The 26,553-nt window shown below is 37.8% G+C and overlaps 1 protein-coding gene across 5 annotated transcripts in view; it reads left to right on the forward strand.

Moving 5' to 3' along the window:
• SCAF8 (SR-related CTD associated factor 8) overlaps positions 1-26,553 on the forward strand; it is a 172,461-nt gene that overhangs the window by 60,682 nt on the left and 85,226 nt on the right. For 3 of the 5 annotated variants that reach the window (XM_074580467.1, XM_074580468.1, XM_074580466.1), the window contains exons 18-20: positions 395-475; positions 1,046-1,267; positions 1,911-3,624. In XM_074580467.1, coding sequence (XP_074436568.1) covers positions 395-475; positions 1,046-1,267; positions 1,911-3,610 — 2,003 coding nt within the window. In that variant the 3' untranslated portion in view covers positions 3,611-3,624. Of the gene's footprint in view, positions 1-394; positions 476-1,045; positions 1,268-1,910; positions 4,279-26,553 lie in introns of those variants that run through there. The other 2 variants (XM_074580465.1, XM_074580469.1) reach the window with 1 other exon arrangement.

Raw genomic sequence — 26,553 nt, forward strand, 5'->3', positions numbered from 1 at the left:
AGTATGAAATTTCTTATGGCTGACTTAATATTGTTTTTACCTGTGTATTCTGTTGCGAATAGGAATTACAGCAGAATTTTTTTTGAACTTCGATAAAAACCGAACATTTAAAAATCCTTAAGATTAATCTCTTTTCTTTGGAAGATTTTGAAACTCTTCGTTTTCTTCTTTAGATATTGCTGGCAGAAATCACTTTTAAAGATGCACGTGCAGATCATCCACAGTAAAGTTGGGGTTGTTTTTGAAAGCAATAACCACCGTTGCCCCTTCCCATGCATTGTTGTTTGCTAGTCTTCAGTGCTGCAGCTTTTCAGGATGAATAATGTAGGCAAAGCTTTTACTGCAAAACTTTATTTTCTTCCCTTGTAATAATTTGTCTTTTTTTTCCATACAGGTTATATGCCTCCTCCAGTTCCACCTGTGGTCCCACCACCCGTTGTCCCACCACCCGTTGTCCCACCAGTTGTTCCAACACGTAAGTTTGATTCTTCTAATAGTTGTTTGATATGCTGCTTGTTATTTAATCAAAAGCAAGTTAATCCTGTGTAATAGAAAACAGCAACACAGAAGTTAATTGTTTAGATGGTTTAAGCAGTTATTGAGAAAAAAATTCACAGAGCTTTTCAAGTTGACTGAAAAATTATACTTAGAATGGAGTTACTGAAAAAAAATTGTGATGAATTATATATTATTTGTATGTAGGGTTCAATATTTGAACCTGTCTATAACAGATGTATCTATTACTTGATCTCTTTGGTGTTAGTCACTGAATAATTTATAATAATTTATTTTTTTAGCCTTTTAACTCTATTCATTTAACATTTAAAAATGTCTGTTAAAGAATACTAATTGCTTAGGTTGCCTGCAGTTCATGATTTCTACAAAAAAAATAAATATTGAAGTGTTGATTGAGGATAAGAAATTATTATAAAAATATGGGTAATTAATTTCACTTGTTTGGATTTATCAGCCTGACCTCTGCCAAACTAATCTTGAAGGCTTGAATATATGATTACTGTGATACACTTCTGTTATTTCTCTACAGCTTTAGTACAACCTCCATTACCAATTGCACAAGAGACGATGAAGGATGTTCCTTTTACTAGCCTTGTTCTACCAGTTGGCACAGTTACTAGCAATCTAGCTACTCCAACGTTGTCTGCTGGAAGTGTTTTTAATCCTCTGCCAATAAGCAAACCAGAATCAGATGAAAAGGGATCACATCTTGCAGACCTTCAGATTTCTTCCAGTGAAAACAGTAGATCTGGTAAGAAATGTCTTTATTGTCTGATATGATTGCATGCAGGAAGCATCATACTTCTGAGGTGATTTTTGCAGATCATAGTCCATTGCACTAATAACTACAGAGTAGGAATTTTTAGGCTGGGTATCATTTTCGATTTAAGTTGTAGGAGTAGTGGGAACCATCTCTGTCATCATCTGATCGTTAATTTCTAGCAGCTTATGCTCAGGGATGTTTTCTTCATAGACTCAAGAAGTAAAGCTGAGACTGGGAACCCTTTAGAAAACTTCTTAAAAGCACATTCTTAGTACACAAGTGGCAATGGAAAGGAGCAGGAGAGGGTAGGATAATATAACATTTATAGAACGACATTAAAGATTTTAATAAATTGGGTAAATTAGGGTAAATTGCAGAAATTGGGTAATGGCTGTGGGGTTTGTCAATTTTAAGCTGCTGTGTAGAGTTGTTCATTTCTGTGGCATAATGTCTGTTTATCATCAATGTGATTAAGATTATGTATATTCATGATCGAAACTGAGGCAGACCTTGTCAGCAGTATCATCACTGAATGCGTGAACTGAATAAGGATTAAGCTGCATTTTGTTTTGAATGCTATGTGTTACACTGTCATTTTCTGTTAACTGTTCTTCTTGTTGCTGCATTTTAGTGCAGAGTGATGTCTCAAGTAGCTCTGGACTTGTTGGAGGAGTGCAGCCACCCAGCGTCTCAAGCAGTTCTGGGCTTACTGGAGAAGGGCAACCACCCAATGTCTCAAGTAGCTCTGGACTTGCAGGGGGAGTACAGCCACCCAGTGTTTCAAGCAGCTCTGGACTTGTAGGAGGAGTGCAACCACCAACTGTTTCAAGCAGTTCTGGTCTCGCAGGAGGAGTGCAGCTACCTACTGTCTCCAGTAGCTCTTCTCTTGCTGGCGGAGTTCAGCCAACCAGCGTCTCGAGTAGCCCTGGACTTATGGCTGGAGTGCAACCACCAAGTGTCTCAAGTAGCTCAGGGCTTCTAGCTGGAGTGCATCCACCCAGTGTCTCCAGCAGCCCTGGCCTTCTGACAGGAATGCAGCCACCCAATGTCTCAAGCAGCTCAGGAGTTCTGGCAGGAATACAGCCACCAAGTGTCTCAAGCAACTCTGGGCTTCTCATAATGCCACCACCCAACGTTTCAAGTAGTTCTGGACTTATGGGAGTTCCACCACCAAATATTTCAAATAGTTCCGGACTTCTGGCAATGCAGCATCCAGCTGGGGTTCAAAACATGCCTCATTTAAATATTAGTAGTCAAAGGATGCCGGGAATGCCTCTCATAGATATCCGTCCAGGCTTAATGCCCCATTCGCCTGGACCAAGGTTTCCATTAATGCAGCCAGGAATGCCACCGCAGCGTAGTATTCCTCCACCAGCAATCCTTGATCCATCTCTTCACCCACCACCTCGAGGTCCTTTTCCTCCAGGAGATATTTTTAATCAACCAGAAAGACCTTTTGGAACACCAGGAAGACAAAATATTGATAGCATTTCTAATCCAGAGAAAAGACTACCACTTGGAGGTGATAATATTCAGCAGGAAGGAGACAGAGATTATCGCTTTCCTCCAGTGGAAAACCGAGATAATCTTAACAGACCATCTCCAGTGGATGTCAGAGATTCTGTTGGACGACCACCAGTTGATCCAAGAGAGGCTATAGGAAGGCCTCCGGTAGATGGAAGAGAACACTTTGCAAGACCACATGTAGACATGAGAGAAAATTTTGGAAGACCAGGTATAGATAACCTTGGTCGAAGAGAGCATTTTGGTTTCAATTCAGACAAGCACTGGGGACAAAGAGGAGACTATGATGAAAGAGAGCACCATGCCTTCCCTATTTATGGTGGCCCGAAAGGCTTCCATGAAGACAGAGAGAGGTTTCGGCATGTAAACTATAGGTTTGATAGTAGAAGTGGTCCCAATTGGAACAGAGGATTTGAACAAGATGCTCACAGAGATTTTGATGACCGCAGAAGACCCTGGGAAAGACAGAGGGATAGGGATGACAGAGATTTTAATTTTTGCAGAGAAATTAATGGGAACAGGTTTGGAAGAGACAGAATGTCAAACAACTGGATCCCCCCTCCACATCCACGGGTTTTTGAATATTTTGATGGGGCCACTTCCCAACGCAAAGCCGATAATATGCCCCAGGTAAACGGTGAAAATACAGAGACAGAAAGTCAGCCACCAACTGCGCAGGTGCAGGACGATCCAGAACTTTATGAAAAACTGACATCTTCCGTCGAGATAAACAAAGAGAAGAGTGACACAGAAGCTGATATAGAAAGTGAACCAGTGGTAGAAAGCACAGAAACTGAGGGGACATAATCATCACTCAGTAGGTAAAAGATACCTTTTGTAAAGTTGTCATCTCTCTGTAATAGATAAATGGCTGACTGGACCGTAGCAGTTCACTTTTGTCTGCCAGAATTAAGTTAATCTGATGTTCATGTTCATCTTTCACTTAAATAACTGTACAACTGACTTGTATAGAACACTGTTCTTAATTTGAACATGGTAGGTAAACGTTTTTTTTTTTTATTTCTCTGGTAAAGCATAAACTTGCCCCCACTTGCTTTTAATTTCACAAAGATAAAATAACAGCTTGTCAAACAAAGACTTCCTATGGAAGAAAATGGAATTTTTTAGATACTACCCTTAGGTTGGCTATCGAAATTGTTATACTTGAAAACAGGTGCTGGTGTATCTTGTCCGTGTTTTTAGGCTGCTGCAGAATTTTAAAGTATAGACAAAGCTGTGATATCTTATGTTCCTACAATTTGGCAGAAAAAGAAATGGCCCATGTTATTTAAGGAGCATAACACAGAGATTAAAAGCGATTTTGTAAAATCTGCACTATAGTCTCTGTTTTCTCTAAAATAAGTGTTTGTGATTTGTTCCTCGTACTGCAGTGGGTTTAAAAAAAATGAAAAAGTACATTTTAATGTTGGGTGCATTTTGTTTTTAGATGCCAATAAAGCATATTTGTTTGATAACAGTGTTCTAGGTATTGTATTTTTTTAAAAACCTGCAAGCTCTAAAAACTTGGAATCAGCTATGATATGTGCTTAGCTAGTTGTTGCAAAAGGTTTATATTACTTTTGTAAGACCAATGCAACAGTTATATGTGCAAGAAGCATATGTTTTTTACGTCAAAAATCATGCAGTCGTATTAGTTTATGTAAATAATGTGTATGTAAATATTTGTGTAAACTGTGTGTAGATACCTCTTTTTCTGTGCGTGCCTGTGTATGTGCACGCACTCACAGAATATTGTAGACAGGTCAATAAAACTGAAATGGAACTAGGTTGTAAAACTTTGCCTTTCACCTTCTTTGGGTAGTAAGATAACAAAACGTATTTCATTGCAATACTGTCAAGCTTGTATTTACCTTCTCATGGTCATTGTTACGATGTTCTTACTACTTCTAGAAGGTGGAACATGATATACTGTAAGAATATACAGTAGGATTTTAGATTACTTTTTAAAATGCAGATATGCATGAAGCCAAAACTTAAGCAAATATTTGCATTGTCTTATTTTGTAATATATTTGGTATTCTGGATAGATAGTGGTAGTGTTCAAGTACTTTGTGGTTATTTGTTTTTAGTAACTCAAAGTCCAGAAATGTTGCACGAAAAGTAAAAAGCTGTTGTTGGTCTGAAAACCCTATGTGTTTTTAACACAAATAAGGGGGGCTTTATGGTTTGATGGCTTAATACTGAAGTAGAACCTCTTGTTAAATTGTTGAGATGAACTGGCCGCTTAGGTAAATTAGTAGCACTGTTGTCTCCTGTGTCACCTACTTTGCTGCTTGTGTATCCTTTAAATTGGTGGTGAAAGATTGGGCTATAGGGTAGTGTCAGATTTTCGATTTGTTCCACTCAAGTGCATTTCACTGACTTCTTTCAACATAACTTCTGCTAAAATTCTGTGTCTGAAAGCATCCTTTCACTCAGTTTTGAGAAAGTTGTTTTTCTCTTGCATAATAGGATCCAAGGGTAGATTCTGTTACGTGAATGCCCCTTTGGTAGAAGAACCATTTTTAGCTCAGATTAGAATTTTGATCTTTAACATTAACGGGTTAACATGCAAGTTTTAATTCCCCTGCTGCTTCCCCCAAAAGGGATGAAAGTATGAGACTGTCACGTGAGTGTAGAGCATAAGCATGCCTTTGAACATAGAAGCAAGTTACGCATGTGTGTGTTGCCCTCTCCTCTGGGAGGTGGGGTATTTTTTCATGCTGTGTCATGGTCCAGTTTTTCAATTACAGGGACTTTTATTCTGCATAGTAAAGAAACTGTCAGCTTAATGAAGGTGGCCCTTTGAAAGAGTGAACTTGAATGAATGATTCTTTATCTACTGTGCAGGTAGTAGTCATTAGGATGTAGTGAGGTATGCATTAAATAACTATTGCTTTGTAATAGATCTTGCTGATGTGTTATTACCAGAACGTGTCTCGGGAGTTGAGATGAACAATGTTTAAGGTAAAAGTACCTTCATGGGCAGACTCTGGCTAAAAGAACTTGACTGATGCTGCTGCACCACCTACTAGTAGTATTCTGGTCGGGCGGATATGGTTGTGTGAAAGTCCAAACGCACAAGCTATAAGGATACTTCATGAACTTAAGGGATTTTCTTTATTTAATTTTAATATGTGCAGCCTGAAAAGGTTTCAGTCATAGACCACGTAACTACTCAGAATCGAACACATATTCGCAGTAGCTTTAAAACATTTCATTAAATGCCTCTTTAAAACTGAAAGTTAATCTGTTTTTCTAAACTGGGACTGGTAGTATGCTAAATTGTTCATAGCATGATGGTTTAGGTAAATTACCAGGTGAGAGATGTTAAAGAATTTGGTTGATATAAAGCAATGTATAATTTAATAATTTTTCATCTTTGTTAATATCTTTCAAGCATTAATAAATTGGCTACTGTACATATGTGTTATACCATCAATTTCTAACAACTTTATTTTTTTGTAGAATAAAAGTTTGTTATACAGTCTTCAGTTGCATCATGTTTACAGCTAGAACTGGTCCATTTCTTATTTTATTAATGTAGCATGCAGACAAATATTACCAAAATAGCCATATTCAGAAACTCAGAAGGGACTTAATGTTACCAAAACGGTATGGTTTCTTTATCTTGCCAGTAAGAATTTTTCAATCTTTCAGAGTTTGTGCGAAGACTTTCCTTTCTAGATTAAGCCATCGTAAGCCAACACGTGCACTGAAAGGAGCTGTGCTGAGATCCAGACCAGTTCTTTAATGTGGTTCACGGTAGTGACAGGTAATTTTTGCTGATGCAAAGGAAAGAGTGAGAAAGAAGACAGAGGCCAGACATTTAGGCAGCAATTCTGGCTTATGCCTATTTAAAGCTTACTGTAGTGATGAAAGGTGTCAGTTCTAGCAACCGAAGAAGCTGATCTACTGTTTATTTGAGGTAGCTTTGCAGGCAACACAATATATTTAGGCATGCGCATTTACTTGAAAACTTTATGCATTAATAAGTTGTTTAATGTATTTATTACCTTTTTAAAACAGCCTGTGATTCTGATCTTTCACTATGCTGTATTTGAGCAGAATGCTACATCCGTAAAGATTACAAAGATGAAACATAGCCTTAATTTGCTATAAAGGCATGATTTCTTGGCTGAAGCCTTTTTCATTGAAACAGTGTTACGCTTTCATTTTTATATGTAGTGCTTCACATTGTTTTTACAAACTCAAGGGAATAGATTCTGTTAGATTCTTTTGCCTCAGTAGAGTACTCTACCATTCTTCAAGCCATTTCAGTGATTTAAATGGCTTTATTTATGAAGTTACGGTACTCTTACCCTGAATAAAGCAAGATGGGAATACTGTAATGAAGCCTGTAGTGTGGCATTCACAGGCATTACTTAAGCACAGTTGCAAAATTATCAATTAAGCTGTCTATAAAGGTATTTATAAAGTAAGCCTATTTATTGCAGAATTACCTCAAAATACAGTGTCAGCAGTTCTGAACATGTGCAAGGATACGTTATGCCGGTCAGCACTTAAAGTATTCATTTTCTTGATTCATGTTCCCTAACTCAAATCTTTGGGTCACTTGATTTGAAACTGGTAAAAATGGATCCCAAATTTCATTCTTTGTATTTTCAGTAATGTATTTAAAAATAACATAACAAAGGGGATTTTTATTTTTTTCATCTCTTGATAATGGGCACTGAACACATAATTTTAAAACCTATTCAGAATATCAGGAGTCATCAAGAGTAACTAGGACTATTTTTTGGTTTTGTTAATTCAGGTAATGAAAGGTTCTTTCTTTCCCTGTTGACATCTATTGCTGATTCTTTGAATTTTATATTAGTCACATTTTGTTTCAAGTGCTGAGCTTTCACAAGTAAGCATGTACTGTGAAGCCATCTACTTGTGTAGATGAGAGATTGATTTAAAAGGCATAAACGCGGGATATTCTTTAATTGGAAGCTGTTTATTTGAACAAGAATGGCAAAAGCATCTCTCTGCCATGTTGCTTTATTATATTGATACACATCAGTAGAAACTTTGCAGTAGCAAAGAAAATATCATATTGCAAGACTTTCTTAATTGTAACTAGTCTTGTGTTTCTCCTTGAAGGGTCATCTTAGTGATGTTATTCATTCCACTTAGGCTGTACAAGTTCTTTGGGTACTCAGTAAAAATTTTGAATTTTATTAACGTAGGTACATGATATTTCATAGCCAAGAAAAGTCAGGTAGAGCTACTAAAAAGAAAATCCATGATGTGTCTTTAAGAATAATAACTTCCAGCAAAGGTGTATAGGATCTGCAAAGTGATTCTTGTCAGTGATGGGATGGTTGGAAAGTCCCTTAATAGGGTTTTTGTTGAAGTTGATAAGCTGTAAAATTTTATTGCCATAATTTTTGTATTCCTTTCTATCTTGCACAAACTTGATGAAAAAGGGTAGTCTCATTGAATGTCCTACTCTTAGTATCTTTTAGATGCTCTGCTACCAAAGATGAGAAGAGGGGAAGGACTAGTGGTGTGTGCACTCTTAATTAAAACAAGAGGTTGTTAAGATATGGTTGTGCAGTTGAAGGTATTTTCTCAAGAAGTTTAGAATGCACATTTCAGCACTTGCATAGTAACCGTGATATTAGTGGTATCACTGGTTTACTAATCTTATTCTGTACTTTGTCATTTTTCTTTTAAAGTTAACTCGCTAATGCTAATTTCAAATTTTCACTTTTTCCTATCAGATGAAATCATACTAATGCCCTCAGACAGGGGACTATTTTGTGCTTTGCAAAAAAAAGTAAATCTGGTCAGAGAGTATTTTAACTTATAGATGGATAAGTTGAACATTTTTTTCTTTTCTGATTTAATGCTTTAATGCTGCAGTTTTCTTCTTGCATGATTTTCTCTATGCATGTCTGTGTTATAACAGATATGTGTTCGCATTAGCACGTATCAAGCTTTCCGTTGAAATGCAGAAAAATTATGAGATTCTTTAAAGTAGATGACTTGACATGCTTCTAAAACTAGGGTAAACCTCACAGGCGCATTGCTTTGTATACTGGAGCATTATAATTGTGTTGGAACGTTATAATTGTGTGCAGGCCAGTGCAAAAAAGCCTTAATAGGTGAAGAGTATTAAATGGATATAGAATTGTTAACTCAGTTGTAGATTGATAGGATTCACATAGACCATAGATGCAGGGACTTTGAATCTGAATGTCACTTCCACACTAAAGGAGAGATCATATTATAATTACATCTGGGAAAATAAGAAATATAGCTTTTTCTTGATAAGAGCAGGAATTAAGTAGAAATAACCTTAACGTTTAAAGTCCTTTCTAAAAATCCATCTGCCTTCATGTAGTCAAAGGGAAGCTTTATCATTGTCACTTCAGTTGATCGAGGGAAAAAATCACTTTAGATTTATGCTGTTTCTGAGGTAATCAGATCTCATTCAGCAATGCAGTGAAATGCAGTTTTAAGTGTGCCTTAAGTTTTTTCCTCTGAAAAGGAGTGTATATTTATTTCAAACTTTAGACAAATATGTGGACAAAATCAATACATTTTTGTCTGTAGAATTTGAAATATACTTTTGGGTTCAGTGATTTTCTTCAAGAAAATCTTTGTCATTTCAGTAGTGTATATAGATAAATACCAAATGGACCCTCAACTTCTGAAGTCATACAAGTCTGTCCAGTTAATTTTTCATTTATTCTAACATATTTGCAATACATTATTTTGTCAAATAGTGCCATCACAGAATTCCTCTTACCACAAATTAGAAATACCTTTGAATTATGTAATTCAGTTGCATAATTGAGTTATTTAAATCTAGGACGATCATAAGACTTTCTCTTGAAATTCATGGATTTCTGGTACAGTATGACTACTAATATAGGTAATTCACTATTGAGAACCTAATTGTTCAAGCTATCTGTGATTAGAAGTAAAATACTGAAAACAAATGGAAATGCTTGCTGATTAATTTGGCGTTTTTTTATTTATTAAAAGCAAAATAATGGCATATTCTCAAATTCCATGTCGATTAAAAAATTCACCATATTAAAAATATGACCATGATGAGCTGTAGTTCTATGAATTGAGAAAATGAGGCACCCGTTGTTTTTATTAGAATGTAAAACCTTGAAGTGATTAGGATAAATGTGTTAGTTATACAAAATATTGAAATGTAGTCTTTCCACTTTCTGCACATACTGCCCGCAGTTTCTGTGTGTATACTTTATATGTGCGTTACACCTGCAGTCCTCATGGCATGATCAGAACCACTATGGAAAACAGGACAGTGGCATGAAATGGCAAATTCTAGCAGACACCAGAAATGCTGCATGGATTGGATCTCTCTGTAAACCGGTGGACAGATAATGTTGTTTCAGAGGCAATAGCTTCTTAGCCTAGTTTGGAATTGGGTAAAACCTCAGTTCCAAAGCATGAATAAAGCTTTCTTTTTTTTAGATTTAATAAAAGTTAATGCACACGTTCTAATTAAATATTCCGTAATAACAAGCAAGCATCCGAAGATTTTAAGTAGTCCTGAGCATTTTTTTAATGTTGCTTGAACCTTAATTAAAAACAAACAAACAAAAAAGTAGTAGATACTGCAGAACCCAGGTAAAAGCATGAAAAAGAACTGTCTCATTTGCAAGGAATGTGCAGAACTGAGATGGTGTAAAATCCAAAATTCTTTTGTTCCTTGTTCGTGTGATCTCTCGGTCCAAACGTGGACCTTGTTCAGGGTTCCACTCTGAACACTGATTAGAGGATATTCTGAATAATGCATGTGTATTTTGTCTAATATGCAGTACATCGTATGTATTACATTACTGTAATACAGACACAGGCAGCTAGGGAGAAGTTGGGAGTGATGTTGTTTGGGGCAAAACCATCAGAGAAACCAGAAGAGGAGATTACTGAATTGTGTGAACTGCCAATCTGAAACATCACTGTTGAGGAATGTCTGATTAGTACAGAGATAATTACTGATCACTTTTAAGTACCTCATTAGTTAAAAGGGTGCATTTCACATTACTTTCCCAGTTTGGAAAGTCCTAGTTACAGTATCATTTGCTTTCTGCTATCTGTAGAAAATACAGTTTTCTTGATGAAAATTATTACATTACCTTTCAAGTTATTTCTAGAGACTTTAAAATAATGCTGCTTCAGTTTTAGTACTTAACCAGTATGTGACATACTGCCTCGCTTGTTTACCAGTGGGACATTGCTATTGGCTTCTTTGGATCCAGAATTTCAAACACTTTTTCTTGTGTGTCTCAGTTTCTTCTTCAGCGGCCTTTAGAAAAGCAGGTGGTAGAAGATTATCTGCTTCTAGTTTAATTGATTTTTCTACTGCTTTTAAGCCCAAAGACTTCCAGGGGACAGGTTTTTTTTTTTCTTTTCTTTCAAATCCTGTTTCCCTGTGTAAGTATTTATGAGCAGGCAGCCCTAAGAAAGATTGTTTTGAGATTCTGAGAGTATGGTGGAATAGGTTGTACAGAATGTCTGAAAAAAATTGCAAGCGCTATGCTTGTCTAGTCCTGTGCTAGGAAATTCATAGAGTGAAAGAAAGTGAGCAAATTAAAGCTAGTTAAATGCATTGGTCTTATCTTCTGGCTCTCCCAAAATGATCATGCTTTCTAAGGAGATCTTTTCATTGCAGCATGTAGAGCAGCCCTGTAATAGGTGGTCACTGTTCTTTGTTTAGAATCCATTATGTCCTTTAGTTCTCTCTTCCCTGTCTGCTAACTGCTTTTTTGAAAGGTTGTGTTTTATTTAAGTAGCATTTTTTTTCTTCAAATGATTTAAAGAAAAATGAATGCACTAGGTTAATAAAGTTTTCTTACTTCATTTTAGAATGCGCTGCCTAACTCTCCTCAATAAATTTCCTTCTCCAATGAAAAATTCTTACATTTCTGTATTAACTAGAATAGAAATAAGAATGGATGACATGTAAAAAAAGAAATAAAATTTTTATCCAAAATTACCTATTTTTGTCATGATAGTCTGGTTCCATCATGTTTGAGAACATAACTAAAATGGCATCTTTCACACCACCCAGCAGTTTATGCTGTCTCTGATCTGCAACTTGGAAAGTTACGCACAGGTTTGAGCCACCTCAGGGGCTGTCCCATGCAACGCTTCCACACTGTAGTGAATTCCAAGGTCCTATATTTCCCTTCTCCACTCCTTACCTTGTCACCAGATATTTTAGTCTGTCTTATTCACAGGGAAGAAATTTAACCAAAAATTTTATGAGAATGATGAAGAATTTCACTTTACCCAACTTTGAGAATTAATTTGTTCTAAATGTTTCTCATCTTGATACAGAAAAGCAGTCAAACACAAATCGCAAAGGAAAAAAATATGTGAAAGCAATTTTCTAAAAATTTCTAGCATTTTTTGGGTAAGAAAATAAGACACAAGGGAAGTCTGCTAGAGAACTGGAAAGGTTTTTTAATTCGTGGTTTGTTTTACCATCTGATTGGCTTTTTTTGAAAGCCATCTATTTCAAAATTGTATTTTCTTAGGGGTCCTTCCCAAGAAATTTCATTGTTGTTCTTCTGTCTCATTATTTTTTTTCAAAACGGGGACGTGTTAAGCATATTATAATACATCTTTAAAATTATACATCTTGTCATACACTAATTGTCTAGCATGGACTTGAGCTACATACCGCAAGATACACAATACATTAGAATTTATTATTGTGGAACTATTGATGTATGTGTATATATCCATTTTATAGAAGCTTTGGGAAAGCTTAGCCGCAATATTTACAGTCCATATGAAAGTAAACACAAAGTACAGTATGAACTCTTGCTGTATGTGTTACACTCATGGTGTTCCTGCAGTTGAGGCATCTTTATTTTGTCTTCCACTCTTGCTGTGTCAAAGGAGTGAGAGTTAGACCTGGGTGTGTTCATATACAGATTTAAGTGCACATCATCTCTGAAAATCGGGTGAATATTTAAAAACCTAAATATTAAGTTAGGGTTCTGGATTTAGCTTGCTGTGAAACATTTGGTTGGTTACACCAGATTTTTACACCATTTGGTGGTTAGGATCTTATTTTTTTAAGGAAAATGAAACAACATATTGCTGCATACATAGGAAAGGTTCAGTCTTTTTCGTGATCGATTTTGTTACGTGAGAGTATAAAGTTCACAGCCGTATACTGTAGAAAATGATGCTCAGATGGACTATAGCAGGCAATACCTTAATTACTCCGGCACTTGGCTGGAAAAACCACCTTCCATTTTCATCTCAGGCCAAGTGGTAACGCAGGGAGTGCGGCCGGGTGCAGGCAAAGGGCTGTGCCTTACAGGTGCACAGGCGGACGCCTGGAGGGTGGGCTCGTCTTGAGCCATATGGACACAAGGCCACTCACCAGGAGATCAAAGTTTTCTTTTCTGCCTGAGCTACAATAGCAGTATTACTACAGCAGGCAGCAGAATGGTCTTTTTATACTGAACTTTGTCGCATGGTTAGTATTTATAAATAGGAGAAGTATTTGAAGTTAACTAATACGTTTTCTGAGTTAATCATTGCTGGCAAGTCAGATTTGCGAACCAAGTGCTCTACTTGAAAGGAGCCCTGCTACAAGCAAGGAAGATGAGAGATGATTAAAGCACTGTAGGTGCTTGTTTGGGTTGTTCTGAAATGGAATTGTATCTGAAGATATTATAGGTGTGTGATTCCTACTTCTAGGTCTCACTTTCTGGGAAAAGGCCAAGAGTTAAATTCTGAAACTTTTCAGGGTTCTGACCTTCTGAAATACTGCCAGTAGGTGGATACTTCAAATACACTAGTCACTTGAATTTGCTTTCCCATTCCTCATGTGGCCTTGGACCATGCTTGGTGACAGTTGGCACAAAAGTGCTTCATCCCATAGTTATCGCTGATCCTAACTAAGATGTTCTTAAGTCTCATCTAGTGGCTTTTAGAATCCTTCTGATGCCATTGTTCTCAATTTCTAAAGAGTCTGAAGTAGGAAATTTGGCGTGTTTTCATTTGGCACAAAATCTCTACTGGAGTGACAAAATACTCCCCCAGTTTGTATTTTCACTCTGATTTATTTACTTTGGCAAAAGCTCTTGCTATAGCAAGGTTTACAGTGTCTTCAGTCTGAAAGTGAAGTTTTGATGGGTTTTGAAGGAACACTTTCCATATACTCCTGCTATTCCTTCATACTTACCTCACCTACGTAAAGCGGTGGTGTCCAGTCACTTTCTCACCTTCTTAAGAGGGAAGGTCCAGTGTGTCCCCAAAAGATATTTGCAACCTCTGTGAAGAGCAGCTCCTCAGGGTATGTGCAGCAAGAGGAGCATGCGGAAAGAGCGAGCCTGCCTTGCCAGGACACCTCATCCAGTTTTTGAACCCCTGCTTGCAGCAAGCCCCTGGATATAGGAAGACGAGAATGGCAGTTGGATGAGTTGCTGCCCTAGTTAACTATCATCTGTGCTGGGGCTCAGGGACCTTACGTGAATTACGTTGCCAGCAGCTGGCAATCCCTTTTGTGACATGTGGCCAGTTCTGACGTAATTGTTCCAAATGCTTGAAATACCCAGCAAAGCTCTAAACCCTACTATGAGCTGTGAAGCAGGCAGATACCGGGTATTGCTAGGTCTTGTCTGTGACACGAGGCAAACGCTCCCTTCCACACGTGCCTTTTTCTGCCTCTTCTTTAAAAACAAAATACTATTGCTCTTTTGCTATTTAATTATCTCCTGCATAAAATAGAGCTAGTGGAATACAGTAGCAGTGAGAGGAGTTGCATATCCCCTGCTCACAGAAGTAACTGATAAGGTGAGGATCCTGTACTCTACACCAGTGCCATTAAATTTGTCATTTTCCGGTGGTGGTTAAATCTTTCTTGGATCACAGTATTTCTATAAACAAACACATATGTTCTAGCTCTACAGACTGCAGTATAAGAAATTTGAACTAGTTTCTTTTTATTCTTTTACCTTTTATCCTTTATTCTTTGTATCCTGTCTCCCTGTACATCGGTTATGGATACAGTGTGCTCCTTGAAAAAATTTGTTAGTTTATTAACTTCCTTCTCTTTTCTGCATTGATTTCCATCTGAGTGTATCACAACATAACAGAGCAAGAGGAGGATGCAAAAATGAGCAGCCAAGCAACAGCAGAACAGCACAGGAACTGGGAAACCTTTTCTGGCAGGACTCAGGAGGGAGTTGTGTGCAGGAACAGGAGAGATCCTTAAAGCTCAGTTACCTTACCCATCGTTAACCATGTAATATTTTATTTTGCACTCTAAAGTGATGAACACTTTTGTAATCAAATCCATAGGCAGCAGCAAGCTGTCACTTGACAGACTATTGTGGGATTTTTCTTTCAAGAGATCCTGGCTTTGTGAAAATTAAACGGTAAAGAAGCGCTTCTCACAAATATGCAAAATGTTGCACGTTCTAAAAAATGTTCTAAGCACTTGCTGCTTTTGTTAGTGATGCAACAAACTTGAGATTTGATATTCCTTTCTTTAGTGTTTTAGTACTGATTAAATACATTTTTTTGAAGTGTCAGCAGTGACCAAAGGGAGATTACTGTGGTTTTGAAGAAATCAAATTAAAGGATTTGTGAGGAATATTAAGGGAAGTTAAGGGGCTTTGTGTGTGTTTTCACTCAGTTATAAAGTAGAATTGGTGCCTAACTAGCTGGCTCCTGTTTAGGGTTAACGCTGTTATACTTTGGCATTTTGCTTTAGGTTTTGGTAATCTCAAACGTGCAAGAGTTTGGGTTGCGTCAGCTTTACAGACCATGTTGGTTCATGTGTTACCCTGTGAACAGTCAAGAAGTAGTCTTGTAAACTTAGGAGAAATTATCATTGCAAGCCATGATGTTTGTAAAAGCTATGTTAAAGGGAAAAAAGTGATTCTGAAAACAAGAAATGCTGCATCCTGTGTTTATAAGAGTGCAATTTCTTAGTTTGATAGAAACCATAGTGAAAAACAGCTGAAATAACTAGTAGGAAAATATATAGCTTACTTGTAAAAAAAAAGTAATCACTGACTTCAGTTTCTTTAAGATCTTTAACATTACTCTCTTGAAAGTAGTATTGTCTTGAAAAAGACAATACTGAAATCTAACCAAAGAATACTGAAATCTAACCAAATGCATATTTTAAAGTCTTTGAAAAATGGAAGCAGACTTAGGCAACTACTAAGAAGCTACAGTAGAAACACAGGGCCAGTAATTTGCAACCTGTAACAAATATCTTTGAGCAAGGGGCGCTGCCCAATAATTAATTTTCTTTTTGTCATTTCAAAATAAAAAGGTTTTGCAAATATTTATTTCTTTTAATTTTTGAGGGTAATTTTGGTAAGCTCTTTTTACCATTGCTTGCAGTAAAGATGGCTTTTCTTCTCTGGATTTTGCTTCTACTTTATTAAATTCATTTCCTGAGCCGTGGTTGCTTGCTGCTGTGAAACCAGCAGAGGGTGCACACAACGTACTTAGTCGTGGCTCTGCCTTCACACTTCACTCTCTGTTGTTGATGTATGGAAACCAGATAGCTGCCCCTCTTAAGCCCTGTTCAGGTGAGGTACCATATGACTTGAATACAATTCTCAAAATAATTCACTTTTGTGCTTCAGTGCACTGTTTTCCACCCGGTTCGTGTGTGTACATGCTAACTAGGGGTAATTTTTCCCCTCTGTTGTATGTCAGGCTCAGGGTAATGTACAAGTTGCCACACACTTGGCCTTTAAATACCTGCTATAATTAACAGGGATTACACCGTCATCATTTTCACAGATCAAAGCCTACTTTAAAAAATATTGAATCTCAGTTGTTTATCACCGTGATATTTTATGAGAAAAGTCCATGAAAGCGGTTGGTTAGATATTTCTCCTCTTTTTTGATTGACTGTAACAAAAACATTCCTGACACTAACCTGCGTTAGCACGGAGGCTCTGCTGGTGGCTGCCACCCTCCCTCCCCACTCCCACCAGCTAGTGTTGCCTACTAACTCCCAGTTTCTATCTTACCTGGCTCATTACAAAATAGTTCAAGGATTTAGATAACTTAAAAGTTTGTTTCCTTTTACAAGTCCCAGGCTCCTTTTTGTCAGAGTGCTTCTGCTCTGCTTGATCCTGACACATCTCTGAATCTGATTCTGGTGAATCCCACGATTCATCAGAAAACACGGTCAGGAGAGCTCAGTTAAGAAATGTAGCTGAGGGAATCTGCTTTTCATTATCTTTAGAATATTTTTTTTTTTTTAATGTAGAAATGCTCTATTTAATTACTGTTTGGTAACTTTTATTATGTTGAGTAGTCTTTTTTTTTTTTTTTTAAACACGTAATGTATTGTGTCTGGAAGGGAACCAGCCAAGTACGCCTCTGGAAAGAACTGGGCAAAGCGTTTTCACCTAAAACCATCTGCTCGAGTGCTGGGAATTAGGATTTGAGGTGCTTTGTAGATTTGTCACAGCTTTTAGTAGTATGATTTCGATCCTGTCATCTTTTGTATATTATTCCCCTGTATTTACATAGACCCTCAATGAGATTAGTTTTCTTAGTAGAGTAACATTCATGGGCTTGCATGTGTTTAGAGTAATATGTGTGATCCTTCTCCAGAGATGATTGTAGGAGTGTCCTAACCCAGTAAAATATTGATGAAACTTTTTTCCAGACTAGGAATGTTGTAAATATGCTCAGACGGTTTTGATATTTCTGGGTAATGTGACTCTGGTGAGTGACACGTTTCAGCAGATAGGTACTTCCATCATTTTTAGACTGCTCGTGTTGTTCTGTTATCAGCTGTGTAGGAAGCCGATGTGCTGACAGGTTACCAAGCACTACTGTGGCGGAGATCGGCAGCTCTCAGTAACAGCCCCCCTTCAAATCCTGTCTCTCCGACAGGGATTCCCGTTCCCCTGGCAGCCATCTCCTGCCTCCTGGCAGAGCGGCAGGTGTTCTCGCCGTTCCTCAAGAACTGTTGCAGCGCTTGTCTGTACAGTCCCATTTATGTCTTGGTTTTTATGTCCGTCCGCGTATCCTACCAATGCAACAGTTCAGAATGGGAAGGTAGCTGTGACCTTCCAGTTTCTGCTACAAACCAGTCTCTAACATCAGTCCAGTGAGAAATACTATGAATGTTTTAAATGTTTTTTTGCATAGTGTTTGGTCATTTGTATGATGAAGTCTAATGAATAAGACAGTCCTTTGGCTTTAATCACAAATTTGCTCCGAAAGGGGTAGTATTTATTTTACTACACATCTGAAAGATTTCTTAATGAAATCATTGCCTTTATGTACTCTGTTTTAACAATAAATGTATTGTGATAGTGATGCAACATAAAACGTGAAAATTATTTCTATCTATATATGTATTAGTATTTAATAATAACATGTTCAATACTTTGAGTGTATTGAAAACATTTTATAGTTTCAGTATGTGAATGTGAAATACAGGTGCTATTTTCTAAGACATAAAAGGAGTCTTTGTAATTTAACGTGTAGGACCATACAGGTGTTGCACCTTAGTGGCCCTAATTTAATTTCTGTAAGAATTATCTTAAGGAAAGGAGGGAAAAAACAATCTGTAGTTTGGTTTCACAATGTAAACATTAATATACATTTATCATCAGTATAATGGAGTTGTATAATACCACTTTGAAAGATTTTTTTGTCCCACGGTGAAGCACATTTATCCTGGGTTTAATTTTACCCTTATGTCTGGCTATCTGAGTTTCTAACACTTCGTTGTTAGAATAAGTGCCTAATTCTGTGAATTAGCCTGCCATAAATCACTGAAATGTATTTGTTAGCTCAATTTCCTATTGACATGTTTCTGCTTTGTAATTTCTCCTATTTGTAACTTTTTTCAAAAACATCTTCTTTTTCCAGCATCTTGTTGGAATCAAGATCATTGTATCAAATGCAACTTGATTTTTGCTTATTTCTAGCAGGCCAAGCTCATTTCTAGCTGAGTTACACTGTAATTAAATATCTTACTTTGGATCTCAAAGCTTTTTAAAAAAATCTTTGTATTATTGCTTGTAAAAAAACCCTTTCATCATTCCAGTTGAGCCTTATTTTTGTAGCTCTTAAATGAAAACAGAAACCCAAAACTGCAGTTTCCTTAAAATTTTTTTTCTTGTGAATTTATAGACATCGTCCTGTGCTCTTTCTCTCACCCCCACGTGATTGTCCTTGTAGAGGCAGGAAAACGTCAGACCAGCCCTAGACAACATTGATTTAGGTAACCGGTACAGACTCAAGTTTTGAAGCTTTGGCCTGCTGAGATCCCTCAACACGTTTTAAAGTTAATTGGCCCCTTTAATGTCAAACAGCAAATTTCAGCCTACTTGTGATGGGGTTTGCTTTCCTGAGGTACTTCTTTCCTCTCTCTGAACCGTAGTCCATCGGTGTCTGGGATGTGCAGGCTGGAAACCAACGACTTAGGCAGCTCATTATGTATATAACACTGGCAGTTCTTTCTCTTCCAGACAGGCACCGTTTCTGCCTGAAAGAATGCTCAGGAGCCAGTAAGGCAGCTAAAGCCTGTCACGTCTCTGACTCTGGGGGCTGTTCTTACAGAACAGCATGGGTTCTGCAGGGAAATGCAACATCTAGTTGCTAGTACGATACATCTGAAGTGTAATGTTATTTGTATCGATTTATCCTTAGTTTAATTTTTACTGGCTTGCAATGGCTAGGGGGAGGGGTGATGAATGGAGGTTTGTATCTAAAGGAGCAAGTGATTTGACGTCTGCTTTGCTTTACTAAAATCTTAATCTCATTTGTAATAAAATGAGTTTGAGTACGGTTTGGGTGAGTTGAGATTTGCCTTCATGAGAGTGTTGTATCTGCATTGGTTTCCTTAGTCCAGTGTTACCTTTAATAATTTGGAATGCTAGCTGGATTTTGTCTTTCAGTTTTTTCACAGTGCTTTGTACTCAGTGCATCAAGAGCAACCCACGAGTTTTCTCTTGCAATGTTGAAACGTGAAAGGAAATGCCGTAAAACTAGAGATTTTCATGTGCTAACCTTCATTGTGACTGACTAATTTCTTATTCATCTCTCTATTAAGATCTTCTGCGGTTCTTCTCTGAAGTTCTAATTTTTTCTGTTTTTTTTCCCCCATACTACAGTGAATATCTTCTCACTGTGTTCAAGAACAATGTGATTGTAGTATTCTCTGAATATAAAGAGTATGGATTAAATTTACTGTGAATTAAAGGAAGGAAGTAAAGGAGAATCTGGTTTTACACCTCTTTGGGCTTTTAGAGTATGAATGCTCTTTCAGTTCTCACCTGGGCATGAAGTCTTGTCAAATACAGATTCAATAAGGTGTTTTTAAAACTGTTGCTGAAAAAAAACCAAGCTAGTAGATTTTTTTCATTGAGTCTATTAACAGAAATCCTAATTTGTTCCAAACAGTAGAAAAGAGGCATTTTTGCGGTTTTGCCTATATCAGCAAAGAGAGAGACTTCTGTAAGTTCTTTTCCTCTTCTTGGAGTCGGTTGTGTGGAGGTCCAAAGAGTGCAGTGCCCAGATTTGATCCGGTAGCGGTTATGCTGTTTGGTTGCTGCTTGAATTACCTTTCTCAGGGTAGTGCAGTCGGTCTAGCACACACATCTGGACACGTCTCCCTCCGTGTGGAGCCAAGGCTAGCAGCTGTGTCATTCGTAACCACAAGTGTCGCTTGCCTGTCTCGGATTCTTCTACTCCTTTACCTTCTGGCCAGCTTGTTACTGAGGGTACGTCAGTACGGTAAAATCTCACGTGGTCCCTTCGTCCTGTCAAGAGCTCCCCTTCTGCACTCCTCTTGTAGCAGAGAGAAGGAAAAGTCTCCCAGCTTCCAGATTCTCTAGATCAGGCTGTCCAGTTCCTCTTGAGACAAAAGAGAAGCAGCATTTGAATGTTTAGTGAATAGCGACTGGAGAGCTGGCAAGTGGGATGGCTTCAAAGACAGCTTGGGTGGAGAAGCACAGCAGCAGCATGCATAACAGGAGAGCATAAAGGCCGCTTTCCACACAGGAGTCAGGGGAGTAAGGAGGTGGATGGGCTTTTGTGCTGTCAGTTTGTCCATGTGGCAGAGGAAGGGATACTTACGGATGTACCAAAGAAAACTGTATTGCCTGTGTAAAGCAAAAGACAAACTTCATTGCAGAGGTGACTACAAATGGAAATTTGATTAGGTCTTCAAATATTGTTTCCAAATAATGACTGTGCATAGGTTGAAAGGGTGAGAATTGAAGACAACTAATAATAAACCACCTTGAAAATAAGATACATAATATTTATACTTCTCTTAGACATAAGAAATCAAGATCTGAATATGTATTAAACCATATCATTGCTAAACAGATTCATGTTGATGTACTATATCTCAGAAGAAAGTACAGTGATTCTATTTAATTCCAAGTCAGTATGTTTAGGTGGTTATTTAAGTAAGAGTAAACCTAGCTACAGGAAAAAAAAACCCACAAAAAGTACAAAGGGAGAACAAGATTAAATAAATTATCAAAATACTCTTCTCTTTTGCTGATTAAAATAAGTTAAAAACAAAATTTAAAATAATTTCAACTTAAACAGTCTTTCTGAAGGTAATTCTACTTTTCCATGGTTTGCACTGCCACTGTAAATGCTGGACCTGAGGTTCCCTGGCCCCCGTGTCAGGCCACAGCACCAGGAGGGGCACCTGCAAGCCCGGTGGCTGCTTCCTGGTTCCATGTGCCTGTGCTGTGGATATGGCTGCTCAGCAGCTCTGCCACCTGCCTTTGATATGTGGGCTGTCCTGGGAAAGCACAAGTTGCCATAGCGGCGGGGTGGGAAGGAACGAGGAATTCATCTGTCCACCTCTTTGCTGGCCAAGTAAATGCGGGTGCAGAAAGTTCTCATTCCTGTCAGAGCAAAGTGCAAGCTTTCCCCTGGGGTTGTCCAGGGCAGGGCGTATTGCTCCATGATTAGTATCAGTTTCCAAAGGTCAGCTTTCTTAAAGATACTTCAGGTATGAAGAAAATACTTCCTTTTCACATGCTCATGTCGCTAGGTTATGATCCTACGGTTGCTCCTCCACCAGTGGGCATGCCTGTAACGAAGGCCCAGTAAGGTGATGTTTCCCAAAGGAATTTCTTGAAATACAGAATCTCAGACTCCTCCTGCTGAGAAGCAGCTCTCCTGGCAACTTGACAAACCTTGAAAAAACTGCTGCTTCTCATTTTATTTTACAGCCCTCCTGTCTTTCTTTTAAGACGCTCATAAAAATCTGAGAGGCCCAGGAGAAATCATAGTATCATTTGGAAGGAATCAACAAAATTACTTATTGTTGTATCCAATTCTCAATCTCCATCATGGCAAACTCTCTACCGCCTAGAAAAGGGGTGAGATTTTCAGAGCAGGTTCTATGTACGTCTTCTGTAAAATGTTCGTATTTCACACTGTTATTCCACAAATTTGAGCTTACAAGTGAAAGTATGAAAGGAACTGACACAGAAGAAGTTCTGCATTACTGGGGTTTTTGTGGTTATCAGGGCATGGCATTTCCCCATCATTGCTGCAGGCATGTTCTATATCCCTAAGAAAAATTTGTTATTCTAAAGCATATCTTAAATATTCAACACTGACACGACTAGAGATGCTAACCTACATTAACTCAGAGATCACTGTTGAGGGCAGGGCTTGGTTATGATAGAAATTGTTCCTAGACTGGCGAGACGTCTACCTCGCCTGTTTCCCCAATTCCTGCTTGATCTCAAATGAAGCACTCGGTGATTTCCAGTGGCACGCGGGGCCGTCAGCTCTGGTCTCGGGAGCAGACGCGGGTCCTGCTCAGCCAGCACCCTGAGAGGGTGAGGAGCCGCGGAGCTGAGTCCAAGCTGTCATCTCTGCCTCACAAACAGTACCCGTCCATGCTCATTGCGAGAGAGTATAAAGTTACTTTTAGTCATAGGAAAAAAATATACTGCCCAAGTATATAAACAGGTAGATGGGAAAATAACCTTGCGATAGAATTTAGTCAAAACGAAGTATTTACGGTTAGGTTAGATTCTCTTCTAGTAAAGATGGTTTGAAAATTACTAGACCATTCTTTGTCAGGGGGCAGGTCGATGAATTTAAGAAAACTCATGACCAGTTTCCACCAGTTCAAATTATGCTACTATTACAGAGCAGATAGCGTGGTTTTTCCTTTTATCTTATGCATAAGCTGATGGCAGATGGGATGGATGTTGTTTTGGTAGCTATTGATTGCACACTTGCTTTGTGCGTCTAAGATTTCAATAGTGACCATCTGAAAGCAGTAATTAAACATTACTTAAATGTGATATGTAATTTAAAGCTCCTGCCTTCTTTTGTACACTTTTATTTCATCCTTGACAGTTTTCAGGATCAAACCATGTTTAGAGAGGTTGAAGGGCAACGCTGACAGAGATAGAATAGAAATAATCCATTGGAATATGACCATTAGAGACACGATTAGCTGGGAGAGTGCTCATTTAGACACTCGACAGTGCTTTAACTGTTGTAATAATAAATGCCTTTGATTTCTCATTAATACTTTGAAAAGTGGATTGAACTGCTTCCCCCATTGATTGTGCTGTTTGTTTTAAACACTCCTTTTTATGATTAAAATGAAATTTAAGAATCTAGATACTTAGCAAAGCACATAAAATGTGACTAGTCTGACTAGAATAACTGGAATTTCATACATGCTTAAATTGAAGCACGTGTGAGTGTATAGTTGCAGTAGTGCCTCCATGAAAATAAGGCAAATACGGAGAAACAGAAAGTAATCTAAACAACACTAGTAGAAAATGAAAGATGTGTTTAAAAACACAACTTATGTAAAATTGATAATTTGCTTACTTGGTGTAAGCATGATTGATAAAGCAGTGACAAATTTTAATGTCCAATATGTAAAAACACACCACTAGTTTGTCCTTTTGTTCAGTTCATGTTTCCAGTTCCCAGGTTTCTGTTTTCCTGATGTTGTGGTTCAAGGTAGATGACCTTGTGAGATTTTTCTTTTCTTTTGTTTTGTTTTCCTAATGAAATCATTTTTTCTATGCTAGACTGTGCAATACTGTTCATTTTTTTTAAAACCCCAGCGCTTCATGAAACTGGGTCGATTTCCCTAAGTTTCACATTAAAAGTTAAGAAAATGTTATAAACTACCCTCCCATCAGCAGGCTCCTACTTGATGGAGTTACCTTTCTCAAATTTAAAAATATTTCACATAAAAGAGTTTAATCCTCTGAAATACTCTGTGCATTATCTTTCACAAATCATTCCTAGAGATTCTCCTTCCTCCCATCTGCTTTCAGTGGCACTTCACATTTTTGATAGCATCAGAAGGCAGATTTTTCGCTAACACTGTGGGATATGATAGATTCCTTGGCTTTAATTAGGTTTTCGTAAAGCAAGTATGTTTTCCAGACTGCAAGATTTTTAACTGAGACAGATTTTAGTGATGTTTTATTTATGTGTATTAAACTATATTGTAATACCTACAAACGAGTATCCATAAGCCTGGGTATTGTCTGAGTAAATATCTTGTCCTTGAAGAGATCCTTGAAGTTTTAATTATGGTCCTCCTGGTGTCTGACTGCTTTTAGTCCGGTATGATATTCAGTTTGACTCTTAGACTAGAATTTACAGCACTTGTAAATCCCTATTCGACAGTCAGGATACAGATGTAAATAGCTACCCATCCTTATTTTGTCTCCTTATCTGCTTTTTTTTTATATGAACTTTGAAACTGTATTATTGAATTACTACGCTGTTTAAACAAAAGAACACTCAAACAAAGACATGATTTGTGCGGGAGTTGCTATACAAAATAAAGCTACGTTGTAGTTGCCTCCAGAAATCAATGTGTCATCACATTAAAAAAGGACTCCTTTGCCATAATAGATTACTTTTGCTTTGCAGGATATGAAAATGCCACTTCATTCTTTGCTCTTGAAAAATCTTTTTTTCAGCACATGAAACGAATGCGTCTACCTTTATCAGGTTTCTTTAGCCTATAATTGTATAACTATGAAAAGCAATCAATTACAACACACAGCAATCTGGCCTTCTAAAGATAAAATAATAATTTCAGTCTCAGAGGTTACGCAAGTCCATCCTTCTCTTCCTTTGAGGCATCTGTTCATCCTGAGTGTGATCCAGAGCACAGTATAAAAGCACAAGTTTTCAAAAACACAAATTTTGTTCCCCAGAAGGTGGGTGTAGATCCCAATGGAATTGCACCTGGGAAGTAAAGGAGATTTTGAATCAAAACATTTGACAGTTCTTGGGAGTTGTTCTGAAGTCAGCCTACCTAGGATTAGATTGTCACAGAATAAGCATTCTGTACGTGCTTATAAATGTGCACTTACGTAGTCTTTCGTGTTGGATTTTCCTTTCTCTTCCCACAAAGTGTGATGTCTCTTACGTTCAAGCTTCCCTTTATTCTAGAACGGCCCAGCTCTTGCACACACCAGCACCTCATTTCTCAAGACACTTAAGCCAGTACTTAACTTTGTGTCCAAAGATTTTAACTTGAAATAGTTGAAGTACAATGCTGAAAAAGGCTGTATTCTTTTTGAATCATGGCCAGTTATACAAATGTGCTATTTTATCTTTCAAGCTCTCATGCTAAGATATTTGTAAAATAAACCAGTAAAGTCACAAAAGGTGGAATTTTATGGTGATGGTTACAGTATTGTGCCTGCTGATTTTCTGCAACTTCCTTCTACCTTCTCCTCGTTTTGCAGAGATCAGAGGAAAGTACAGTATTAACTTCCATAAACCTTGATCCCTTATTGCATTTTTATTTTTCCCCGTCTTATTTTATCTCATGACCTGAGCATTTTGACATGCTCCTGCTCCCATGCTGTGCTCTCCCCATCTCAGATGAGAAGCGTCCCCGCTTTATTTCTTGTTGGAAGGGATCTGGGCCTCATCAACCATATGATTTCAGAAAAGTCAGGGGAATTGGGCATTTCTATCTGTGTTGACACGCTGCCTTATATATATCGCTAATTCATAGGAATATTATCCATTATATGAATATGGGAGCTAGATGGAGTGCTTTAAAGTTAGGATCTCACATGGCTTACTGTAGGCTTTCAGTGTGATACTGAATGAATTGCTTCATGTCTCAGTGTCTTGGTTTTCCATTCACGATAAAGGGACGATGGCAGTATTTCCTTTTTAAAATTCTTTCTCTTACCTGTTTTGAGTGTGATCTTCTAACCGAGGAACATTTTTTGCATGGGTGTGTTAGATTTCGTAACAGAAGTGCTAGGAACAGACTTGGGCCCTACTGCCACTACTGGTAATGGGAAGTTTTGTGATGCCTTCTCATTTAACATCCTTTATGCTTTCAGGGAGATTTTGACTCAACTGTTTAAGAAAGACAAGGATGCTTTCATGTAGTTTGGGAAGTTATGGGCAACTTTTTCTGTTCTTGGCAGTTCATGTTTCTTTTTTGTATCCTCAGTCCCTACTTAGCTTAGTTTCTTCAGTATTTATGCCACTATAAATGTCTGTAATAACTGTTCAACTTGCGGAAATCTAAAGATGACATGATACATTGCAGAAAGAGGAATATTTACTACATTCATAGCATTTAGCGGTGTTGGCATTCATTGAGGAGAGATTAAAGTAGGTGCCCAGTAGGGCAATCTTACAAAATGAAGAAAAGCAGGCATTTTCTGGAAATTGATGATGTCCCACTTAGCTACATCATTTTATAGAGAACTTGCCTTCAGAATTATTCTTCTTTG

This window comes from Larus michahellis, chromosome 3 (assembly GCF_964199755.1).
Source record: "Larus michahellis chromosome 3, bLarMic1.1, whole genome shotgun sequence".
NCBI lineage: Eukaryota > Metazoa > Chordata > Aves > Charadriiformes > Laridae > Larus > Larus michahellis.